We start from the raw sequence: 25,468 nt of genomic DNA on the forward strand, positions 1-25,468 counted from the left end.
AAAGAGGAATCGGGATGGGAGCGTAGAAGAACCCCAAAACGGCCACACTGCCCAGAACCGTAAAGGCCTTCGGCTCTGCCCTGGAATTAAGAATTGTACAAGTGAGCAATTAATGCCACGTATTTGGATAGCGACTGAGGGAAACAGAGCTGCCGATTTGGGGCGGGTACCCCAGGGCTTAGTACAGTGCCTAGCACATAGTGAGCACTTAACAAATACCATCATCAACGCCCAGCCTTGTTCTCCCACCTCTCTGCCTCAGTGGAATCTCAAACATCTGTGACCCCTGATTGCAAACCCGGGGTAATCGCGAGCCGCCTGCAATTCACAATAATGGGCTCATTTTCTTTCTCCTTGTACCTCAGACTGCTGCTTTCATCTCAGGCCCCAATTGCTCCCAACTGGTGGGTGGTTTTGTGGTGCAAACTAATTTCCCCCTGGATGGAGAAGCCAGAAGGGAAGTGAGTTTGAACCTCTGTCTCGGAGTAGTTGGTTAATTTGGTGCGGTGCCCAAATAGTCTTGCTTTAAAGCATCTCTGAAGCGTTAGGTGGCTTTGTCAAGGCATTGTCGTACAATAGCCTCGTGATATTTTACGGGCAGAAAAGGTAGAGGTTTAGATAATATAGTAATTACGGATTTCAAAGCACCGTATAATTACAGAATCTGTAGAATACAGTTAAGAGGAGCCCAATCACAGAGTTACAGAGGAAGCGTTCGATGAGGCAACCGTGATGGCTTACTTTCCATTTGGGCTGTGGGCCAAGAATGGGGTGGGGCGAGGGAGGGGAAGGAGGGCAGAGGGAGAAACGAACCCGCGGATGCTTCCGGGAACCTCCTCTTTCATTCCCGCAGCATTCCCGGACCGCTCCCCGAGTCCTCTCCGGACCGCCCTGGGGAATTTGCGGTTTCAGAGAGGGTTTCGTAGCCGGGGAAATCCGAGTTCTGGCAGAATCGAAGTAGGAGAGAGTTCATGGCTGGAGGAAAGGGGGTGAACGAGTTGGTGGGAGAGATGAGAATGAGGCAGGGTGAATAGGTTGAGAGGAATAAAGAGGATGGCGTGGAAGGGAGAGAGAGAAGGAGATGATGGGGTGCTTTAAAGCCCAAACCAGGGCTCACCGTTGCTTCTCGTCACAGCGCAGCCACGCCGAACCATCTGAAACGTTCATTCCCATCACAGTTAAATAGTCATTTGAAGAGGGAGTCATCAAAGTGAAAATAAAAACCAAGAGCGTCCTGGGTGTGGCCCAGATATTTGGGGAAAGGTGCCGGCAAGATGCCCGAATTATTTCAATAATTCAGCGGGCCCCGGCCCTTTTGAAGGTCGGGTTGGGTTTTGCAATTGAGACTAGGTGTTTAGCCAGGTGAACGTCTTTGCATTTTCTCAATCTGCAAGTCAACTTCAGGGGCGACAAGTATTTGTTAGGGAACTTCATGCAAAGCACTGAACCAGGTGGCCGGGCGTTACTGAAATGAAGAAGGCACGGTCCCTACTCTTGAAGGATTTAAAGCGTTAAGAGAAGTCAAGGGGAATTTAAGAAGTAAGATAAGTGGGATCGGGGAAAGGAAAGCAAGGAGAAAGAAATGGAGTGTCAGCTCCTTATGGGCAGGGAACATATCTACAAACTCTTGCCTTTTCCCAAGTGCTTTGTACAGTGCTCTGCACACAGTAAGTATTCAATAAATTCCGTCGTTAATGATAATAATAATTATGGTATTTGTTTAGCGCCTACACCGTGTCGGACACTGTACTAAGCACAGGGGTGGATACAAGCCAGTCGGGTTGGGCACAGCCCCTGTCCCACGTGGGGCTCACAGTCTCAATCCCCGTTTTCCAGACGAGGTAACTGAGGCCCAGAAAAGCGATGGGACTTGCCCAAGGTCACACAGCAGACAAGTGGCAGAGCCAGGATTAGAACCCACGACCTGACTCCCAAGTCTATCTGCTACGCCATGCTGAGATAATAATAATAATAATGGCATTTATTAAGCACTTACTATGTGCAAAGCACTGTTCTAAGCGCTGGGGAGGTTACAAGGTGATCAGGTTGTCCCACGGGGGACTCACAGTCTTAATCCCCATTTTCCAGATGAGGTAACTGAGGCCCAGAGAAGTGAAGTGACTTGCCCAAAGTCACACAGCTGACAATTGGTGGAGCCGGGATTCGAACCCATGACCTCTGACTCCAAAGCCCGGGCTCTTTCCACTGAGCCACGCTGCTTCTGCCGAGATGATTAGTCAGACACTCCTTCCTGTGTAAAAATTCCCTTTGCCGTTCCACATGAGATAAAGGAAGTAGCCCACAAGACTATTTTTAATTAAGTTAAATTTAAATCCTAGATTGTGAACTCCGGGTGGGGCAGGGATTACGTCCAGTCGAATCACCTTTTATTGCTCCTAGCTCTAAGCACGTTGCTCAGTAGCAAGGTGGCAGTGAGTGATGGTAAGTGGTATTCTGAAAATATGCACCATCATTACTAATAATAATAATGACGGCATTTATTAAGCGCTTACTATGTGCAAAGCACTGTTCTAAGCGCTGGGGAGGTTACAAGGAGATCACGTTGTCCCACGGGGGGCTCACAGTCTTCATCCCCGTTTGACAGATGAGATAACTGAAGTGACTTGCCCAAGGTCACACAGCTGACAATTGGCAGAGGCAGGATTTGAACCCATGACCTCTGACTCCAGTTTGCCTTTGATGTAGGTGAAAAGTTTGTATGCCAAAGCTGTTAATAACTCGTTCAGGTCGAGCACTCTAGAGTCCGGAGGCGTGGTCCCGGTTCTCGGAGAGTTTACAATCTGATGATGGAGAGTGAACTGAAAGGAGGAGGAAGTAGTAGACTGTATTGTAGACTACCTGTGAGCCCGCTGTTGGGTAGGGACTGTCTCTATGTGTTGCTGACTTGTACTTCCCAAGCGCTTAGTACAGTGCCCTGCACACAGTAAGCGCTCAATAAAGACGATTGATTGATTGAGTAGAGAGTAGAGCAGCAGTGTGGCCTAGTGGGTAGAGCCTGGGAGTAAGAAGGAGCTGGATTCTAATCCCAGTTTTTTTAAAATGGCATTTATTAATTTATTTTCTTTATTTAATTTATTTATTAATAAATGCCATTACTATATTAAGCGCTTACTATGTGCAAAGCACTGTTCTAAGCGCTGGATTCTGCCCCTTCTTTGCCATGTGACCCTGGGCGAGTCACTTCTCTGGGCCTCAGTTACCTCATCCGTAAAACGGGGATTACTTGTCCTGCCCAAGCGCTTAGTCCAGTGCTCTGCACACGGTAAGCGCTCAATAAATACGATTGAATGAATGAATGGGAGCCCACTGTTGAGCAGGGACCGTCTCTATATGTTGCCGACTTGTCCTTTCCCAAGCGCTTAGTGGAGCTCCAGACACAGCGCTCAATAAATACGATTGAATCTAGCTTTAATTCTGTTTGTTCTGACGATTTTGACCCCAGTCTCCTTGTTTTGTTTCATCGTCCGTCTCCCCCTTCTAGACTGGAGCCTGTTGTTGAGGAGGGACCATCTCTATATGTTGCTGACTTGTCCTTTGCAAGCGCTTAGTACAGAGCTCCAGACACAGCGCTCAATAAATATGATTGAATCTAGCTTTAATCCTATTTGCTCTGACGATTTTGACCCGTCTCCATGTTTTGTTTCGTCGTCCATCTCCCCCTTCTAAACTGGAGCCCGTTGTTGAAGAGGGACTGTCTCTATCTGTTGCTGACTTGTCCTTTCCAAGCGCTTAGTACAGAGCTCCAGACACAGCACTCAATAAATACAGTTGAATCTAGCTTTAATCCTATTTGTTCTGACGATTTTGACCCCTGTCTCCATGTTTTGTTTCATCGTCCTTCTCCCCCTTCTAGACTGGAGCCCGTTGTTGAGGAGGGACCGTCTCTATATGTTGCCGACTTGTCCTTCCTAAGCGCTTAGTACAGAGCTCTGCACACAGTCAGCGCTCAATAAATATGATTGAATCTAGCTTTAATCCTATTTGCTCCGACGATTTTGACCCCTGTCTCCATGTTTTGTTTTGTCGTCCATCTCCCCCTTCTAGACTAGAGCCTGTTGTTGAGGAGGGACTGTCTCTATATGTTGCCGACTTGTCCTTCCTAAGCGCTTAGTACAGAGCTCTGCGCACAGTCAGCGCTCAATAAATGCGATTGAATCTAGCTTTAATTCTGTTTGTTCTGACGATTTTGACCCCTGTCTCCTTGTTTTGTTTTGTCGTCCGTCTCCCCCTTCTACACTGGGCCCAACTTGTACTTCCCAAGCGCTTAGTCCAGTGCTCCGCACACAGTAAGCGCTCAATAAATACGATTGAATGAATGAATGGGAGCCCGCTGCTGAGCAGGAACCGTCTCTATCTATTGCCGACTTGTCCTTTCCAAGCGCTTAGTACAGAGCTCCAGACACAGCGCTCAATAAATACGATTGAATCTAGCTTTAATTCTATTTATTCTGATGATTTTGACCCCTGTCTCCATATTTTGTTTTGTCTTCTGTCTCCCCCTTCTACACTGGGCCCAACTTGTACTTCCCAAGCGCTTTGTACAGTGCTCTGCACACAGTAAGCGCTCAATAAATACGATTGAATGAATTAAGACCATGAGCCCCATGTGGGACATGGACTGTGTCCAACCTGATTTGCTTCCGTCCACCCCAGTGCTTAGTACAGTGCCTGCCACGAAATAAGCATTTAACAAATGCCATAATTATTATTATTAGTTTGTCTCTACCCCAGCATTCAGTACAATGCCTGGCGTTTACTATTCTATTTATTTTATTTTGTTAATATGTTTTGTTTTGTTGTCTGTCTCCCCCTTCTAGACTGTGCACCCGCTGTTGGGTAGGGACTGTCTCCATATGTTGCCAGCTTGTACTTCCCAAGTGCTTAGTCCAGTGCTCTGCACACAGTAAGCGCTCAACAAATACGACTGAATGAACTAATGTAAGCACTTAACAAATACCACAGGAAAAAATAGATATAAAGCATCCAGCACTTAGTCCAGTGCTCTGCACACAGTAAGCGCTCAATAAATACGATTGAATGAACAAATGTAAGCACAGAGAAGCAGCGTGGCTCAGTGGAAAGAGCCCGGGCTTTGGAGTCAGAGGTCATGGGTTCGAATCCCAGCTCCACCACGTCTGCTGTGTGACCTTGGGCAAGTCACTTAACTTCTCTGAGCCTCAGTTACCTCATCTGCAAATGGGGATTGACTGTGAGCCCCCGGTGGGACAACCTGATCATGTTATATCCCCACAGCGCTTAGAACAGTGCTTTGCACTTAGTAATCACTTAACAAATGCCATCATCATTATTATCATTATTATTATTATTAACAGATACCACGGGAAAAAATAGACATAAAGCATCCAGCGCTTAGAACAGTGCTCTGCACATAGTAAGCGCTTAATAAATGCCATTATTATTATTATTATTATTATGTACAGGAGTACTTTAATGCCTCGATGGCCCAAAGTGCTAACATGGGAGTTGGGGGATATAAAGGAGGGTGATTAGAAATGAACCGGGGAGGATCTTCTGGAGGAGATGAGACTTGAGAAGGGCCGTGGAGAGGAGGAGCGGAAAGGTTTGTAGCATGCCGAAGGGGAGGGAATTGCAACTGGGGAAGAGATCAATCAATCAATTGTATTTATTGAGCGCTTACTGTGTGCAGAGCACTGTACTAAGCACTTGGGAAGTACAAGTTGGCAACATCTAGAGACGGTCCCTACCCAACAGTGGGCTCACAGTCTAGAAGGGGGAGACAGAGAACAAAACCAAACATACTAACAAAATAAAATAAATAGAATAGATATGTACAAGCAAAATAAGTAAATAAATAGAGTAATAAATACGTACAAACATATATACATATATACAGGTGCTGTGGGGAAGGGAAGGAGGTAAGATGAGGGGATGGAGAGGGGGACGAGGGGGAGAGGAAGGAAGGAAGGATAAGAGATGAACAGGAGGTCGGCAGTGGGAGAGACGTGTTATAATGAGTAGGGCAGCGTGGGAGGAATGAAGAGTGTGAACTGGGATGTAGTGGGAGAAGAGAGTGGGTAAATGGGAGGCCAGAACGGTTCCCCTTCAAACAGAATGTCAAGAAGGTTCTGCTTCACTTTCGCGTTTTATGTCGCAAGCTCCGCAGAGAATTGATTCAATCTTTTCATGAGCTTCCACACGCAACCTCCTGAACTTCCCACCGCTGAATGATTTCCGCAGACGTTACCTCGAGCTAGCTTATGAAATGTGATGAGAGCTGCTTATACGTGTTTTTGTTTGAGTGTTTCGCAAGCATTTGGCCGCAGGGCTCTGTCCCTAACAAGAGAGACTCGGAGCAGGAGAATATAGCCGTTCTGCTGATTGTATCGATTTTTGTAGTTTTCAATTTGGAAATAATAATAATAATAATAATAATAATGGCATTTATTAAGCGCTTACTATGTGCAAAGCACTATTCTAAGCGCTGGGGAGGTTACAAGGTGATCAGGTTGTCCCACGGGGGGCTCACAGTCTTCATCCCCATTTTCCAGATGAGGTAACGGAGGCACAGAGAAGTGAAGTGACTTGCCCAAAGCCACACAGCTGATAATTGGCTGAGCCGGGATTTGAACCCATGACCTCGGACTCCAAAGCCCGCGCTCTTTCCACTGAGCCACGCATAAACAGTGTCTTAGAAGGTGGTAGAAGTTTTTAAATATGTTGCCAACTTGTACTTCCCAAGCGCTTAGTACAGTGCTCTGCACACAGTAAGCGCTCAATAAATACGATTGATTGATTGATTGATTAAAAAAAAAAATACCCGGGCAGGGGGTTTTGGTGGTCAAGACTGCCAAATGGAAACTGTTGTTTTTATTTTTTTTCTAGGTATCCTCATGGGAGCAGTCATAAAAATCATAGAGTCTCAACAACTGGCAAACTGGAAGGTATTTTTACAACTATTTCAACATCATATGGCTGATGCCCATGTTTTTTGCTGAGCACTGGGATTCTCCAGGCAAATCATGTTTTCCATATGCCCTGAGTTTTGCTTTACCGCTGTTCCAAAGATGGACAGGTTCTGACCTGTGTAGAAGCTTTTGTTTTACTGTGGTTAACAAAACCACAAAACATCAGAGAGCAGGGAGCCGGGAACACAACCGCAGCTGAGGAAGAGAGCATTTCCTACTTGGTAACATATAAAAAGAAAGCTAAACATAGACGCCGAAAAAGAAAGGCTACACGCAGTACCCCACACCCTGAGCTTCATGTGTGTAAGCAGGGAGAGACACGCCCCTCTGGGACAAAGGCAGAAAAAAAGACAAAAATCACATTGACCCACACATAAAAATACATATAAGCAAACCCTCTTTAAACCCGTGACGTTCTTAAACCCTTCTATCTTTTGTAATTACGGAAAAATCCGAGGCTTCTGAATGTTTCCAAGTGTTTAGACAAATTCTAATACCGCAGATACTCCTAATATATAATAATAATAATGATAATAATGATAGCATTTATTGAGCGCTTATTATGTGCAGAGCACTGTTCTAAGCGCTAGGGAGGTTGCAAGGTGATCAGGTTGTCCCACGGGGGGCTCACAGTCTTCATCCCCATTTTCCAGATGAGGGAACTGAGGCCCAGAGAATACCGCAGAAACTCCTAATATATAATAATAATAATAATAATGATAGCATTTATTGAGCGCTTACTATGTGCAGAGCACTGTTCTAAGCGCTAGGGAGGTTACAAGGTGATCAGGTTGGCCCACGGGGGGCTCACAGTCTTCATCCCCATTTTCCAGATGAGGGAACTGAGGCCCAGAGAAGTGAAGTGACTTGCCCAAAGTCACACAGCTGACAAGTGGCGGAGCCGGGATTTGAACCCATGACCTCTGACTCCAAAGCCCAGGCTCTTTCCACCGAGCCACACTGCTTCTCTTTCAAGCAGTGTTCAAGCAGGTTTTCAAGGATAAAATTCGTGTTATGCAAGGATTTCCTGAGTTTCTAATACTTCTGTTTTCTCCGTTTTGAGTTTCTGCAAAGCTGAATGTTTGGGAGGATGTGTGCCTGTAATTCAGGGTGACTGATACTTGTAATGTCCAACTGTGGAAAGAAAGTGATTTTGATGATTATGATGGCATTTATTAAGCGCTTACTATGTGCAAAGCACTATTCTAAGCGCTGGGGAGGTTACAAGGTGATCAGGTTGTCCCATGTGGGGCACACAGTCTTTATCCCTATTTTACAGATGAGGTAACTGAGGCCCAGAGAAATTAAGTGACTTGCCCGAAGTCACACAGCTGACAAGTGGCGGAGTCGGGATTTGAACCCATGACCTCTGACTCCAAAGCCCTTGCTCTTTCCACGGAGCCATGCTGCTTCTCTAAGTGCCTCCCTACTCTGTTGCTGTGTACTCTCCCAAGCGCTCAGAACAGTGCCCTGCCCACAGTAAGCATTCAATAAATACCGCTGATTGAATCAAATACTCCAAGGCTTAATCCCCCAGAGCTGGGTCATTAAATCTGAAAATCATACTCCCCGGTACAAATCAGGGTAATACTTGGTTTTTGACAAATACCTGGCCTGCTCTAAGCATGGTGTCCCTCTACTGATGTACTCATTCCATCCCTCATTCTTCCTCTCCCTTTCGCTTCTTTCATTTTTCAGTTGCCCTGATTTCCCTCCATTTCCTCTTCTTCATCATCATCGTCAATCATATTTATTGAGTGCTTACTGTGTGCAGAGCACTGTACTAAGCGCTTGGGATGTACAAGTTGGCAACAAGGACTCTTCTCAGTCCTGGCCTTCGTCACCCTGGGCTTCCAGGTTGTCCATCCCCTCGCCCCCTCCTACCTCACCTCCCTTCTGTCCTTCTCCAGCCCAGCCCACACCCTCCGCTCCTCCGCCGCTAATCTCCTCACCGTTAAGCCTCGTTCTCGCCTGTCCCGCCATCGACCCCCGGCCCACGTCATCCCCCGGGCCTGGAATGCCCTCCCTCTGCCCATCCGCCAAGCTAGCTCTCTTCCTCCCTTCAAGGCCCTACTGAGAGCTCACCTCCTCCAGGAGGCCTTCCCAGACTGAGCCCCTTCCTTCCTCTCCCCCTCATCCCCATCTCCATCCCCCTCATCTTACCTCCTTCCCTTCCCCACAGCACCTGTATATATGTATATATGTTTGCACATATTTATTACTCTATTTTACTTGTACATGTCTATTCTATTTATTTTATTTTGTTAGTACGTTTGGTTTTGTTGTCTGTCTCCCCCTTTTAGACTGTGAGCCCACTGTTGGGTAGGGACCGTCTCTATATGTTGCCAACTTGTACTTCCCAAGCGCTTAGTCCAATGCTCTGCACACAGTAAGCGCTCAATAAATACGATTGATGATGATGATGATGATGCTGGGTAGGGACCATCTATGTTGCCAACTTGGACTTCCCAAGCGCTTAGTCCAGTGCTCTGCACACAGTAAGCGCTCAATAAATACGATTGATTGATTAGCACAGTGCTCAATAAATACACTTCATTCATTCAGTCGTATTTATTGAGCGCTTACTGTGTGGCAGAGCACTGTAGTAAGCGCTTGGGAAGTACAAGTTGGCAACATAGACGGTTCCTACCCCACAGCGGGCTCAAACTGTAGCCACCACACCATGCCGCTTCTCTAAGTAGAAAGGGCTCGATTTTTTTTCCCCCCCATATTAGAGGGAGGGTGACAATTCTGTGTTTTGTGAGGCAGAGATAAGCTTGTTCTGGGCAGGGAACATATCTCCCAACTCTGTTGTATTGTGATAATAATAATAATTTTGGTATTTATTAAGCACTTGTTGTGTGCCAAGCACCGTTCTAAGTGTTGGGGTAGATAAAGCTAATCAGGTCGGACACAGTCCCTGTCCCGCATGGGCCTCATGATCTTAATCCCCATTTTACAGACAAGGTAACTGAGGCCCAGAGAAACAAAATGACTTTCCTCAGGTGGTCTTTTGTTCTCTTGTTTCGTCCGTTAGAGGCAATGAATCAAGCAAAGCAATCAGAGCTTTCTCCCGGCTAAATTGATTTTCCCCCAGCAGCCTACATTCCTTTCTCCTGCACTTACTAGTTCCAAAATAATTGCGTCTTCTACATAAACAACCGTCAGGTGTTTCTGAACATGAAGCAAGAGAGTCCGCGCACACCTGAAGCTCGTTGGAAGGCTCTTTTCCTGGCAACTTTTTTAAAAAATGGCATTTATTAAGTGCTTACTATGTGCAAAGCACTGTTCTAAGCGCTGGGGAGGATAATAATAATAATAATGGTATTTATTAAGCGCTTCCTATGTGCAAAGCACTGTTCTAAGCACTGGCACTGTTCTAAGTGCTGAGGTTGTCCCACGGAGGGCTCACAGTCTTAATCCCCATTTTCCAGATGAGGTAACTGAGGCCCAGAGAAGTGAAGTGACTTGCCCAAAGTCACACAGCTAAGTGAGCCCACTGTTGGCTTGGCATGTAGTAAGCGCTTAATAAATGCCATCATCATCATTAATCTAGCGTATTTACTGAGCACTTACTGTGTGCAGAGCACTGTAGTAAGTGCTTGGGAGTGTGAGCCCGTTGTTGGGTAGGGACCGTCTCTTTATGTTGCTGATTTGTACTTCCCAAGCGCTTAGTACAGTGCTCTGTACGCAGTAAGCGCTCAATAAATACGATTTAATGAATGAATGAATGAAGTGGCAGAACTGGGATTTGAACCCATGACCTCTGACTCCAAAGCCCGGGCTCTTTCCACTGAGCCACGCTGCTTGCCCCAACTTGAATGGGGTTGCTGTAATACTGTTAGATAAATAATAAATAAGGTCACCTAATTATCTCTGCCTAAAGCCATACCACTTATAGGGTGTTGAGGAATAGAGATAAGAAGGTTAATTGTTTATTTCTCTTTCTGAACACTAAAACGCGGACCAAAGCTTGACTGTGAGCCCGCTGTTGGGTAGGGACTGTCTCTATGTTTTGCCGACTTGTACTTCCCAAGCGCTTAGTACAGTGCTCTGCACACAGTAAGTGCTCAATAAATACGATCGATTGATTGATTGCTTGGTTAGAAACGCATGCTACCTCGCAGTATTTTATTCTGGCGCTGCTCACGAGCACACATTTGGTATTTAGCATTTGTTAATTTGTTAATTTGGGAAGCAGCGTGGCTCAGTGGAAAGAGCCCGGGCTTGGGTGTCCGAGGTCGCGGGTTCAAATCCCGGCTCCTCCACTTGTCTGCCGTGTGACTTTGGGCCAGTCACTTCACTTCTCTGGGCCTCAGTCACCTCATCTGGAAAATGGGGATTAAGACTGTGTGTCCCATGTGGGGCAGTCTGATTACCTTGTATCCCCCCCTCATGCTTAGAACATAGTAAGCGCTGAATAAATGCCATCATCATCATTAATCGGTCGTATTTACTGAGCGCTTACTATGTGCAGAGCACTGTAATAAGTGCTTGGGAGTGTGAGCCCGTTGTTGGGTAGGGACCGTCTCTTTATGTTGCTGATTTATTACTCTATTTAACTTGTACATATCTATTCTATTTATTTTATTTTGTTAATATTTTGTTGTCTGTCTCCCCCTTCTAGACTGTGAGCCCACTGTTGGGTAGGGACCTTCTCTATATGTTGCCAACTTGGACTTCCCAAGCGCTTAGTCCAGTGCTCTGCACACAGTAAGCGCTCAATAAATGCGATTGATTGATTTGTACTTCCCAAGCGCTTAGTACAGTGCTCTGCACCCAGTAAGCGCTCAATAAATAACGATTGAATGAATAAATGAGTACAATAAAACAGAATTAGCAGAAACAGTCCCTGCCCATAACAAGCTAAACGCTTACTGTGTGTCAAGCACTGTTCTAAGCGCTGGGGTAGATAACAAGCTAATCAGGTTGGACATAGTCCCTGTCCCACATGGGGCTCACAGACTAATGGCTCACAGGAAAAAATCTGAATTTGGAAAATTTATTTATGTAGGATGCATAGTAAAGGCCACGAATAAAGTGATTTGGGTTTGAGGATTTGGGCAGACAGCAGGTGGGCTAATTCTGTGGTATTGTACTCTCCCAGCTGTTTAGTATAGTGCTCTGCACATAGTAAGTGCTCGATAAATCAATCAATCATATTTATTGAGCGCTTACTGTGTGCAGAGCACTGTACTAAGCGCTTGGGAAGTCCAAGTTGGCAACACATAAAGACAGTCCCTACCCAACAGCGGGCTCACAGTCCAAAAGAGGGGAGACAGAGAACAAAACCAAGCATACCAACAAAATAAAATAAATAGAATAGATATGTACAAGTAAAATAAATAAAGAAATAAATAGAGCAATAAATATGTACCCACATATATACATTAATGATAAATTACAGTGATAAATACCATTGATGGATTGAGTGATTGGCTTCCCCTTCTTTCCCCACCCCCCAGCCAAAGTAAAAAATTCCCACAACTCATTTCTAAGTCAGTGAACAGAGTTGATAATTATAGGCCGAAAGTTGAAGTGGTTTTGTTAACCAGGGGAAGGTGACCACATTTTGAAGCTATAAGTTATCTTCACTATTTATTTATATTCACTATTTATATTCACACTTCACTTCACTATTTATTAATTTATTTATTTATTTATTTTACTTGTACATATCTATTCTATTTATTTTATTTTGTTAGTATGTTTGGTTTTGTTCTCTGTCTCCCCTTTCTAGACTGTGTGCCCACTGTTGGGTAGGGACTGTCTCTATATGCTGCCAACTTGTACTTCCCAAGTGCTTAGTACAGTGCTTTGCACACAGTAAGCGCTCAATAAATACGATTGATTGATTGATTGATTCACTAGTGGCTCTTAGCTTCTAAAGACCAAATGGTTAATGAGGACAACTTCCTAGCCTCCGCTGCAGTCTCTCAGATGTTGAGAGGAAACACATGGAGAATTCGTTTTCCATGCGTGGCATCTTTCACCCGCGAATATTATCTTAGATTTCCGGCCAAGTTTGCTAACCGAAAAGGGGAACCATGAGGGCTTTGGATGGGGAACTTTTAATAGTACTGGCAGAACCACGTTATCACAAACGAACGGCTTTAGCAAAGAAACTGTGGCATTCTATAGCTGGCAAAGGTTTGCACTTACTCAAAGAATGAGAATTTGGATCTTGTTACTTTTTGGATAGTTCCATATACATGTATTTTTTTTAAAAAAAAAAAACCTTGATGGCTAAGGCAGAAATAGAAATGCTTTCTATTTTGGGTTGCAGTCTTATATCTGTAAGAAGCCTGTAGTTTCTCCTGCTTTAAAATAGACTTAAGTCATTTTCTTTTTCCTTTGAGGAGATGCACAGAATGTAATAATAATAAAAATGGTATTTGTTAAGCACTTACTATGTGTCAAGCACCGTTCTAAGCGCTGGGGTGGATATAAGCTAATCAGGTTGGACACAGTCCCCGTCCCATATTCCCAATCACTCAAAGATTGGGAATTTGGATCTTGTTACTCTTTGGATAGTTCCATATACATGTATTTTTTTAAAAAAAAATCTTGATGGCTAAGGCAGAAATAGAAATGCTTTCTATTTTGGGTTGCAGTCTTATATCTGTAAGAAGTCTGTAGTTTCCCCTGCTTTAAAATAGACTTAAGTCATTTTCTTTTTCCTTTGAGGAGATGCACAGAATATAATTATAATAAAAATGGTATTTGTTAAGCACTTACTATGTGTCAAGCACCGTTCTAAGCGCTGGGGTGGATATAAGCTAATCAGGTTGGACACAGGCCCCGTCCCATATTCCCAATCACTCAAAGATTGGGAATTTGGATCTTGTTACTTTTTGGATAGTTCCATATACATGTATTTTTTTTTTAAAAAAAAAACCTTGATGGCTAAGGCAGAAATAGAAATGCTTTCTATTTTGGGTTGCAGTCTTATATCTGTAAGAAGTCTGTAGTTTCCCCTGCTTTAAAATAGACTTAAGTCATTTTCTTTTTCCTTTGAGGAGATGCACAGAATGTAATAATAATAATAATGGTATTTGTTAAGCACTTACTATGTGTCAAGCACCGTTCAAAGCGCTGGGGTGGATATAAGCTAATCAGATTGGACACAGTCCCCGTCCCAAATGGTGCTCACAGTCTTAATCCCCATTTGACAGATGAGGGAACTGAGGCCCAGAGAGGTGCAGTGGCTTGCCCAAGGTCACACAGCAGACAAGTGGCAGAGGCAGGATTAGAACCCAGGTCCTTCTGTCTCCCGAGCCCATGCTCTGTTCACTAGGCCAAGCTGAAAGCGATTACTAAGGCAGCGTGACGTAGTGGAAAGATCACAGGGCTGGCAAGTCAGAAGACCCTGGTTCTGGTGTCAGCTCTGCCACTGGCCTGCCAAGTGACCTTGGGCATGTCATTTTAACCAGTTTGGGCCTCAGTTTCCTCATCTGTTGAGTGGGATAAAAACAGATCGTGAGCCCCACGTGGGAAAGGGAAGGGGTCCAATTGGAAAACCGTGTGTCTGTAGCACCTCAACACACAATACGTGCTAAACAAGTGTTACCGTAGTAAGTATTAGTATTAATTTCTGCTGTCTCCATTTCCAGCCATGGAGTAGAAGTTCATTTTAAAACTATTTTCGCAATGTTCTCTTCCCTACTGCCCTGTCTCAGAGGCAAGACACAGGTTTTAATCCTTTTCATCGTCTGTTGTCTCTCTCCGTGAATGGTAATAATAATAATAATAATGATGGCATTTATTAAGCGCTTATTATGTGCAACGCACTGTTCTAAGCGCTGGGGAGGTCACAAGGTGATCAGGTTGTCCCACGGGGGGCTCACAGTCTTCATCCCCATTTTCCAGATGAGGGAACTGAGGCCCAGAGAAGCGAAGTGACTTGCCCAAAGTCACACAGCTGACAATTGGCAGAGCAAGGATTTGAACCCATGGCCTCTGACTCCAAAGCCCGGCCTCTTTCCACTGAGCCACGCTGGTTCTAAAGGATAATGGTTTTGCTTTTCATCTGTGATTTTATGTTACTGATTATAAATCTACAAACCCCTGTGCCCTTAATGCTCATGGCTCTTGTTTGCAGGAAGAAGAAATGTTTCGCCCAAACATGTTTTTTCTCCTCTTGCTTCCACCTATTATATTTGAGTCAGGATATTCCTTACACAAGGTAAGATTCATTGAGCCATAAATCTTCTAACCCAGTTAATTCTCCGAGTTTAGTAAGGCGATGAATTAATGTATTTATTTACAAGTTGTGGATTTGCTTAGATTTAATAGCTTCTCTTTATGACGCGTAAAGATCGGACCCTCAAATAAGGCTGCCTACTAAACGAAGGTAGAAGGCAATTGAACATCTGACTGCTGCTTGCTAGAAGTTAAAGACTTGTCAGAGGAGGTCAGTCTGAGAAAATTCACAAGTCAATTCCTTAATTGAAACTGGAAACAAATGCTGTAGATTGCTCTACATCACTTTTAATAAATATATGCCGACGAGCACGGGACAATGTTTTATGCATCTTTTTTCCAGGACAAGTGGAAAAGTGTCTGCGTGATTAAAAACCCTCCACCGATTCCAACTATCCTTAAAAATTTAATACAGAAGAATTGACTTTTTAAAAAATGCATCCTTTTCTTTTTTTCAAACTTTTATAGATAGGAATGTGATAAATCCGTGGGTGGAGGATAAAGGAATTTACAATGTTAAAAGCAAAATATAATGCTTTAATTTTTTTTATTAGAGCATGCAATTTTTGTTATCCTGATGGGAACAAAGGGTTTGAGGTGGTGGAGAGAAAAATAATTTGGCCACCGTGGATGCGTAGGACAGAGTTTCTCATTGCGGAATGGTTGAAGCGCTTCACACAATAAATATTCTGGGATATCTGTGAACAGAATGAGACCAAAAGATATATAATAATAATTAATGATAATAATTGTGGCATTTGTTAAGGCCTCACTGTGTGTCAAGCTCTGTTCTAAGCACTGGGGGAGATAGAACAATCAGATCAGAAACAGTCCCTGTCCCACTTGGGGCTCAAAAAGTCTAATTAGGAGGGAAAACAGGTATTGAATCCCCGTTTTACAGACGAGGAAGCGGAAGCACAGAGAAGTTAAGTGATTTACCCAAAGTTACACCGCAGTCAAATGGCAAAGTCGGTTTTAGAAGCCAAGGTCTCCAACTCCAAAGCCCGAACTCTAGCCCCAAGACTGGGCTGCCCCTCTATAGGGACAGATTTTTAATTTGTTTTTCCTCTAGGTTTTAATGTTCCTGAATTTGCCAGTGCATTTTTGATTGCTGATTCAATCAGTCTTCCCATTCAAATTAAAGCGAGAATCATCAGATGAAATTAATTGAATACCTAATGTATGCCCGGTACCACTAAACTGTAAGCGGCGATAAAGAAAAATGTGCTTATTATATTGGGGAGAAGCCTTGTATGATGAAGAGAGGTGTTTTCCAGCTGTTGCTTTTCTCTGCATTTCTAGTTTAAATCACTCTGAACTTTTTATTCCAAGATTAATATTGGCATCTCTTCCTGGCCTACCTTAATAATCACGGCACTAACTCAGATTCGGATCCTCCTAAAAAGAGCAAACACGATCAGTTTAATCTATTTTTAATTAGCAAATCAAACAAACTATTAGCAGAGAAAAGAAAATCACAGATGGAAGCACTTTATTTAGGAAACCCAGTTGTGATATTTGCGTTATTTTAAGTGCTCTGTCTACTGAGGATTAATAGCAGCAGATCAAGAAAACCAGATCAGAAAATTACAAGTGAAAAAACTTGTCCTTTAAGGGCTATCGTCCAGGTGATCATACTTAATTCGACCTCATAAAATTGGCCTTGGCTCTCCGTTCAAGACTGTAAGCTCTTTGTAGGCAGGGAACGGTGTATTGTCTCTTCTCAAGCGCTTAGCGTAGTGCTAAGTTAGAAGCAGCGTGGCTCAGTGGAAAGAGCCCGGGCTTTGGAGTCAGAGGTCATGGGTTCGAATCCCGCTCCGCCACATGTCTGCTGTGTGACCTTGGGCAAGTCACTTAACTTCTCTGAGCCTCAGTTACCTCATCTGTAAAATGGGGATTAAGACTGTGAACCCCACATGGGACAACGTGATGACTTTGTATCCCCTCCAGCGCTTGGAACAGTGCTTTGCACATAGTAAGCACTTAACAAATGCCAACGTTATTATTATAGTGCTCTGCACTTAGTAAGTGCTCGGTAAATACGATTGGATTGGTTGCCAGGATGAGGCAGATTGTCTCCAGTATAACATCTTACATATTGAGCGCTTACTATGTGCAGAGCACTGTACTGAACTCTTGGGAGAGGACAGTACAACAGTAAACAGACACGTACGACCAAACGACTGACTAACAGTCAGGGGATACTTTTCAATCCTGGACAAATCCTCGAATTGCAGTCTGCGGGGCGGCACACCACGTCCAGAATCTCCCGTAGCTTCTTCCACTTGATGATGGTATTTGTTAAGCGCTCTTCCAAGTGCCGGAGTCGATACGAGGCAGTCAGGTTGTCCCCATTTTCCAGGTGAGTTCACTGAGGCCCAGAGAAGTGAAGTGACTTGCCCAGAGTCACACAGCTGACAAGCGGCGGAGTTGGGATTAGGACCCGTGACCTCTGACTCCCAAGCCCGGGCCCTTTCCACTAAGCCACACTGCTTCTAAGCGCTGCAACTTCCTCCTTTGAACGGACGGTCTTTCATCCCTTTGGAAACAGGAAGCGGCGCTTTTTTGTTGGGCCGGTGAAGAAAACAGTAGTTTAGGGGTGGTCTGAAACAGGAACTCCAACCTGGATAATTTGCCCCTTACTCTTTTATCATCCACACCCTCCCCACTTCGTCGAGTGGTTTAGCACTGCGTTCTTCATTTCTCCTTTCCGCAGTGCTTCCATTCCCCCAGCCCTCCCCAGTTTGGTTAGGGCAGTATTGTCATCAGAAGAGGAAAATTGCAAGGAGGGGAGAGGACAGCGATGCAGAGGAAACCCATGGAAGAAGATAAGCAGTTGGGAAAAAGAAGCGGGGGAGTCGAAAGAGCAGATGGGGAAGAGAGAGATAAGACAAAGGTGTAACTGAAAAGCCAACTCTTTTTCGGAACGCATCCGGAAATAGCATGAAGTTAAAATTATAAACGACACCTACAAGCTTCGGGAAACGTTGCCAGGCCGAGGATGGCAGAGAGGAGTGTTTCGGGGCGCGTTTTGCACACTTCTGCCAGTGGAGTTGTTGCGGGTGGGCCTGTCAATGAGATTTGCTAGGGGTGTTATTTCCCCCTTCAGTGGGACAGAAAACGTTTCCTGCTCCCAAGCATCCCCCAGCCCGTCGACTCATGCGTCAGATTGCCACAACCCGAGGTTTCCCTCTTTAAAAAAAAGCAGTGGGACTGAAGCTCATGTTGTCAGCACTGTAGACCAGATCTTGGCACTTCAGCCTGGCACCTTTTTGGGTTGAGGGTTGTTGAGGTGGACCGTGGCTCTGTTGAAGCCTTAAAATGAGGGAAGGTGATGTCAGTGCCTGGCCACCCAATGTTCTAACTCCAATTTACTCATTCGATCTTGTCTATCCCGCTGCCGCCCCCTTTACCGTGCGCTCCTTCTGGCCTGGCACCCCCGTCAATCACCCCTCATATTCCACAGACCTCCTAAAATCGCATCTCCAAGAGCCTTCTGTGACACCTCACATTTCCATTACTCACCCTCCCTTCTGTTTTTTTAGATCTTTACCCTCCTAGGACTTGATAATCCCCCACACCCACACAAACCCCCAGCATCACAGCACTTAAATACATATTCTTACATTCTGCCATTTCCTCTATCTGTAACGTTTTTTATTGTCCGTCAGCTCCTCGTGGGCAGGGGTCGTATATACCAACTCTGTCGCATTTGCTTTCCCAAGGGATCAGGTCTTCCATCGGAATTATCCTTTCCCAAATGCTTAGTGCTTGACAGAGTAAGCCCTCAATAAATACCGTCAATTGATTAAATGTTTAATTTCAGTCTCCTTGGTGTCCGGCTGTTCTTGATGGATGTTTTGCCTTTCAGAAACAACATCCTTTTAATGCTAGTACCTGTATACTGCCTGCTTCAAAGGACAGAACATAGGGAGGTTCTTTAGGGAAAAGGAGTCAGAAACCAGTCCAGCATCCTTAGTTTGCCATTTAAGCAGAGCAACGAAGGGATGGTGTGGAATTTTCAGCATCAGATAGAGATTTTCAAGCAGATATTGAGGGCACTTGTATTTCTAAAAATTCACCAGGTACATATAATTATTCTACGTCTTATACCGCTCGTCTCTATTTCAGCCTTTTAGTCTTTTGGACTGACACAAAGCTGTCGCCTGAAAGAACAGCACGATTCCCGATACCTTAGGGGTCCGAGGCAGCTAACCGGACTGCTTTATCAGGAGAAAGTAATAATAATAATGGTGGTATTTGTTAAGCGCTTCCTACGTGCCAAGCGCCGGGGGAGATACAGTTCCTGGATCCTGGAACCACTGAAAAATTTTGCATTTGAATGAAATGATCTTGCATAGGCCCGAACCAGTTTGACTTTATGGGGGAGGATGAGGGGCGTATGTTGCATTAAGAAGCAGACGCGGCGGGGAACAGGGAGTTTCTCAGGCAGATTTCTCATGGTCGAGGTAAGCCCGCAGTCTTAATCCCCATTTTCCGGATGAGGTAACTGAGGCCTGCAAACAGGAAGCGTTCAATAAATACTATTGATTGATTCGGGGAGCTTCCCTCCCTCTTCCTACGGACTTCCCCCTTGGCCAAGCCACCTGCCCGCAAGATGCTGAAGTGGCGAGGCCCACATCGACACTGCTGGGGCCACCCATTCATTCCCCCGTCAGCAGGTCGTAGACTTTACGCCAAATGTGAGGGTCTCTGTCTTGGCACGGGGTCCAGGGTCATTGCCCTGCTCACCTCCCTTCCTCCAGGCAAGATTGTCTCTCACATCGTAAGCGAGATCCTTTCCGTACAAAAAGGAAAGAGGCTAATTTATCCCAGTTGTGGGTGGGGAGGGGACCAACGGGAGATGGTGGAAGCACATTTCTGGCTGATGACGTTGATGTTGAATCGTGCACCTTTGCCCCCCCAAACTGGGAAGTAGAATAAACCAGATTGGTACCGCCTGGACTGATGCTTGTGTGGGCAGATTGGTTTGATGTCTGTTTGATATTTATCTTGCCCGCCCCCCGCCCCAAGGCCTTTGATTCATTGAACGAAGAATCAGGGACCCTGAGGGTCATTGGGGCCATTCTCCTGTTTCCAGGCAGGACTCTGACCCGGTGACTGCGTATCTTTATCTTTTAGACTGTGAGCCCACTGTTGGGTAGGGACTGTCTCTATATGTTTCCAACTTGTACTTCCCAAGCGCTTAGTACAGTGCTCTGCACACAGTAAGCGCTCAATAAATACGATTGATTGATTGAGAGAGCTTCTGGGGGACTAGTAGTTTTGGAATTAAAGGACTGGGAGAGATTCAGACATTTATAATGGAATCTGTGGCGCTCCCTTTTCACTTTTTTAAGTGCGCTTCTCCCTTGCAACCTAATGAAAACGAAATTGGATGGGCAAGGCCTGGTTTGACGCAGTAATTACTGATGAAGTCCGCGTCCTCCGGGAGACGGCGTGAGGGCGTGGTGGGGTGTATAGCGCTGGACCCTTTCTGTTTTTAACCCCCCTCAAATACATTTCCTCAACTTTTTTTGTTTTTTAGGGGAACTTCTTTCAGAATATCGGTTCCATCACCCTTTTCGCTGTGTTTGGCACAGCGATTTCAGCTTTTGTTGTGGGCGGAGGAATTTATTTTCTAGGTCAGGTAAGGAGAACAGCGAAACCCACAAAACCGGTACCGGATTCGGCGGGTCGTGGAGTGAACATTTCAGGTGTGGGCCGCCAAGTCCCTCCTGGATTAAGTCCAAGTTCTTGGCCACGGTTCGGTCGGTCCTGGATCCTGGAACCACTGAAAAATTTTGCATTTGAATGAAATTATTTTGCATAGGCCCGAACCACTTTGACTTTATGGGGGAGGATGAGGGGCGTATGTTGCATTAAGAAGCAGACGCGGCGGGAAACAGGCAGATTTCTCACGGTCGAGGTAAACCCCCACTAGTTGATACGCTGATTCAAGCTTAAATGACTTTAAAAAATCCATCCTAACCATTAAGGAGCCCCTAGGCCAATGCAAGGATCATTGGACAAACTCCAGTTAAGTTTCCAAGCTATACGCAAGAAACAGAAGTCTATTTTCTTTTTTTTTTTGTATGCAGGGAATGTGTTTACAACTCTTATATCGTACCCTCCCAAGCGCTTAGTACAGTGTTCGGCAAACAGTAAGCGCTCAATAAGTACGATTGGTTGACCAATTGATTTATTTGGCTTTATTTCGGGGTTGGGGCATCCTAACTCCTCAAGTTAACTCAAATTGACAGTCCTTCTCCCTGCCACCCCCCTAATTGGGTAAAAAACTTGGCATCCACAGCTTGATTTTTTACTTTTAAATAATTTTGGGCATGATTGGCATATGAAAGTCATTTGAAACGTTTGAGCTGATTTACATGAAAGCATTCCAAGAATATGAGCCCGCTGTTGGGTAGGGACCGTCTCTATATGTTGCCAACTTGTACTTCCCAGGCTCTTAGTACAGTGCCCTGCACACAGTAAGCGCTTAATAAATACGATTGAATTTGGATGACCACTCTGTAATGTAGCAGATTTTTTTTTTTGCCAGCAGTGACCATTCATTCATTCATTCATTCATTCAGTCCTATTTATTGAGTGCTTACTGTGTGCAGAGCACTGTACTAAGCGCTTGGGAAGTCCAAGTTGGCAACATATAGAGACGGTCCCTACCCGACAGCGGGCTCACAGTGTAGAAGACCAAAGACTAACCAGGCTGACTTTTACCCCAGTACGTCAAATCATTCAGCACCAAGATGCATCTGTCTTTTCCAGGAAGCGAAGGGCTAATTCAGATATTAATGTTCGAGAAGATTACAGTGTCTCTTTGCAGTGTTTTATTTAGCTCTGTAGTATCTCCAGTGATTTGAGTACGTGGGTTTCATGATTCAACTAAAACATGGGAGCTTTGTCCATTTTTCTGATGGTTTGATGACAAAACGTGGCCCAATAAATACATGGTTTGATGACAAAACATGGCCCAATAAATACCTTTGAGTGATTGATCGTAAAGATGGACCGTCTGTTTGATAGGAGAAACAGACATTTTCCCCTCCTCAGGTCTCCTCTTACAACTGTGTTTCTTTCTTCACAGGCTGATGTGATTTCTAAACTCAACATGACCGACAGGTAAATATTCCTAAAAACAGTGTTTCGTTACTAACTAGAGCTAAGACCGTTTTTTTTCTCCGAGCCTTCCTGAGCAGGGCTGACACAGGGTGACTTTGACCCTCCAGGTAAAAGGAAGGGACACGGAAAACGGCCGAACCACGAGGTGAGAAATGGAAGTTGGAGAGAGAAAAATGGTGTTCTTTAGCTGAACTAGAGCCCTAGACAGGCTCAGGTACAATTGATTGATTAATTGTATTGTCTCTACCCCAGCACTGGGTAGTCATTCATTCAATGAATCAATGTCATTCAATGTCATTCACATTGTAGACTGTGAGCCCATTTTTTTAACTTATTTATTGAGCACTTACTGTGTGCAGAGCACTGTACTAAGCACTTGGGATTGGCACAAGGTCTGCCCTTAATTACCAGTATTATTATGATGTTTTTTCAACAGTAGCCTCGTTTGCCAGGAAGGTAAAGCTTACCCTGTTCCTGGGGCTTGAGACAGTCAGGTCTGCCATCACACGTTTTGTCACTTTTCATTTTGAATCAATCAATCAATCATATTTATTGAGCGCTTACTGTGTGCAGAGCATTGGACTAAGCACTTGGGAAGTACAAGTCGGCAACACATAGAGACAGTCCCTACCCTACAGCGGGCTGACAGTCTAGAAGGGGGAGAAAGAGAACAAAACCAAACATACTAACAAAATAAAATAAATAGAATAGATATGTACAAGTAAGATAAATAAATAGAGTAATAAATATGTACAAAGAGTAATAAATATGTACAAACATATATATACAGGTGCTGTGGGGAAGGGAAGGAGGTAAGATGGAGGGGATAATAATAATTGTGGTATATGTTAAGCGCTTATTGTGTACCAAGCACTGTTCTAAGCACTGGAGCAGATACAAGCCAATCAGGTTGGACACAGTCCCTTGGGACTCCCAGTCTTAATCTCCATTTTAATAATAATGATAATGATGGCATTTATTAAGCGCTTACTACGTGCAAAGCACTGTTCTAAGCGCTGGGGAGGTGCAAGGTGATCAGGTTGTCCCACAGAGGGCTCACAGCCTTAATCCCCATTTTCCAGATGAGGGAACTGAGGCCCAGAGAAGTGACGTGACTTGCCCAAGGTCACACAGCAGACAAGTTGCGGGGTCGGGATTAGAACCCACGACGTCTGACTCCCAAGCCCGGGCTCTTTCCACTGAGCCACACTGTTTTACAGATGAGATACCCGTGGCCCAGAAAAGTGAGTTAATAATAATAATAATAAGGTATTTGTTAAGTGTTTACTCTGTGCCAAGCACTGTTCTAAGCGCGGGCGTAGATACAAGGTAATCAGGTTGTCCCACCTGGGGGCTCACAGTCTTAATCCCTATTTTCCAGATGAGGGAACTGAGGACCAGAGAAGTGACGTGACTTGCCCAAGGTCACACAGCAGACAAGTGGCGGAGTCGGGATTAGAACCCATGACCTCTGACTCCCAAGCCCAGGCTCTTTCCACTGAGCCACGCTGTTTTACAGTTGAGATACCCGTGGCCCAGAAAACTGAGTTAATAATAATAATAATAATAATGGTGGTATTTGCTAAGTGTTTACTCTGTGCCAAGCACTGTTCTAAGCACTGGGGGAGATACAAGGTAATCAGGTTGTCCCACCTGGGGGCTCACAGTCTTAATCCCCATTTTCCAGAGGAGGGAACTGAGGCCCAGAGAAGTGATGTGACTTGCCCAAGGTCACACAGCAGACAAGTGGCGGAGTCGGAATTAGAACCCACGACCTCTGACTCCCAAGCCCGGGCTCTTTCCACTGAGCCACGCTGTTTTACAGTTGAGATACCCGTGGCCCAGAAAAGTGAGTTAATAATAATAATAATAATGGTGGTATTTGCTAAGTGTTTACTCTGTGCCAAGCACTGTTCTAAGCACTGGGGTAGATACAAGGTTGTCCCACCTGGGGGCTCACAGTCTTAATCCCCATTTTCCAGATGAGGGAACTGAGGCCCAGAGAAGTGACGTGACTTGCCCAAGGTCACACAGCTGACAGTTGGCGGAGCCGGGATTTGAACCCACGACCTCTGACTCCCAAGCCCGGGCTCTTTCCACTGAGCCACGCTGTTTTACAGTTGAGATACCCATGGCCCAGAAAAGTGAGTTAATAATAATAATAATAATAATGGTGGTATTTGCTAAGTGTTTACTCTGTGCCAAGCACTGTTCTAAGCACTGGGGTAGATACAAGGTAATCAGGTTGTCCCACCTGGGGGCTCACAGTCTTAATCCCCATTTTCCAGAGGAGGGAACTGAGGCCCAGAGAAGTGAAGTGACTTGCCCAGAGTCACACAGCTGACAGTTGGCGGAGCCGGGATTTGAACCCACGACCTCTGACTCCCAAGCCCGGGCTCTTTCCACTGAGCCACGCTGCTTGACTCTCCCAAGGTCTCACACACATAGCAGACGCCTGGCGGAGCTGGGATTAGAACCCACGTCCCCTGATTCCCAGCCCCAGGGCCCTTTCCACTCGGTAACGCAAACCAGACTGTTGCAAGCTGCTTTCCACTTCTCACTGTCCTTAGCAATCCCCAGTTAACTTTGTTTTCCAGGGACAGCCTAGACACAATCCCCCCGCCTTCCCTCCTTCCCCTCCCCACAGCACCTGTAGATATGTATATATGTTTGTGCATATTTATTACTCTATTTATTTGCTTTACTTGTACATATTTATTCTATTTTATTTGGTTCATATGTTCTGTTTTGTTGTCTGTCTCCCCCTTCTATAATAATAATAATAATGATGGCATTTATTAAGCGCTTACTATGTGCAAAGCATCTGTCTCCCTCTTCTATAATAATAATAATAATGATGGCATTTATTAAGCGCTTACTATGTGCAAAGCATCTGTCTCCCCCTTCTACAATAATAATAATAATGATGGCATTTATTAAGCGCTTACTATGTGCAAAGCGTCTGTCTCCCCCTTCTACAACAATAATAATAATGATGGCATTTATTAAGCGCTTACTATGTGCAAAGCATCTGTCTCCCCCTTCTACAATAATAATAATAATGATGGCATTTATTAAGCGCTTACTATGTGCAAAGCATCTGTCTCCCCCTTCTACAATAATAATAATAATGATGGCATTTATTAAGCGCTTACTAT

At 44.8% G+C, this 25,468-nt stretch overlaps 1 protein-coding gene across 1 annotated transcript in view; it reads left to right on the forward strand.

Moving 5' to 3' along the window:
• The window catches only part of SLC9A8 (solute carrier family 9 member A8), a 72,588-nt gene that overhangs the window by 14,590 nt on the left and 32,530 nt on the right, over positions 1-25,468 (forward strand). The window contains exons 4-7 of the mRNA XM_038750572.1: positions 6,886-6,944; positions 15,070-15,153; positions 20,719-20,820; positions 22,276-22,310. Coding sequence (XP_038606500.1) covers positions 6,886-6,944; positions 15,070-15,153; positions 20,719-20,820; positions 22,276-22,310 — 280 coding nt within the window. The remainder of the gene's footprint in view (positions 1-6,885; positions 6,945-15,069; positions 15,154-20,718; positions 20,821-22,275; positions 22,311-25,468) is intronic.

The sequence above is a fragment of the Tachyglossus aculeatus genome, chromosome 8 (assembly GCF_015852505.1).
Source record: "Tachyglossus aculeatus isolate mTacAcu1 chromosome 8, mTacAcu1.pri, whole genome shotgun sequence".
Taxonomy (NCBI): Eukaryota; Metazoa; Chordata; class Mammalia; order Monotremata; family Tachyglossidae; genus Tachyglossus; species Tachyglossus aculeatus.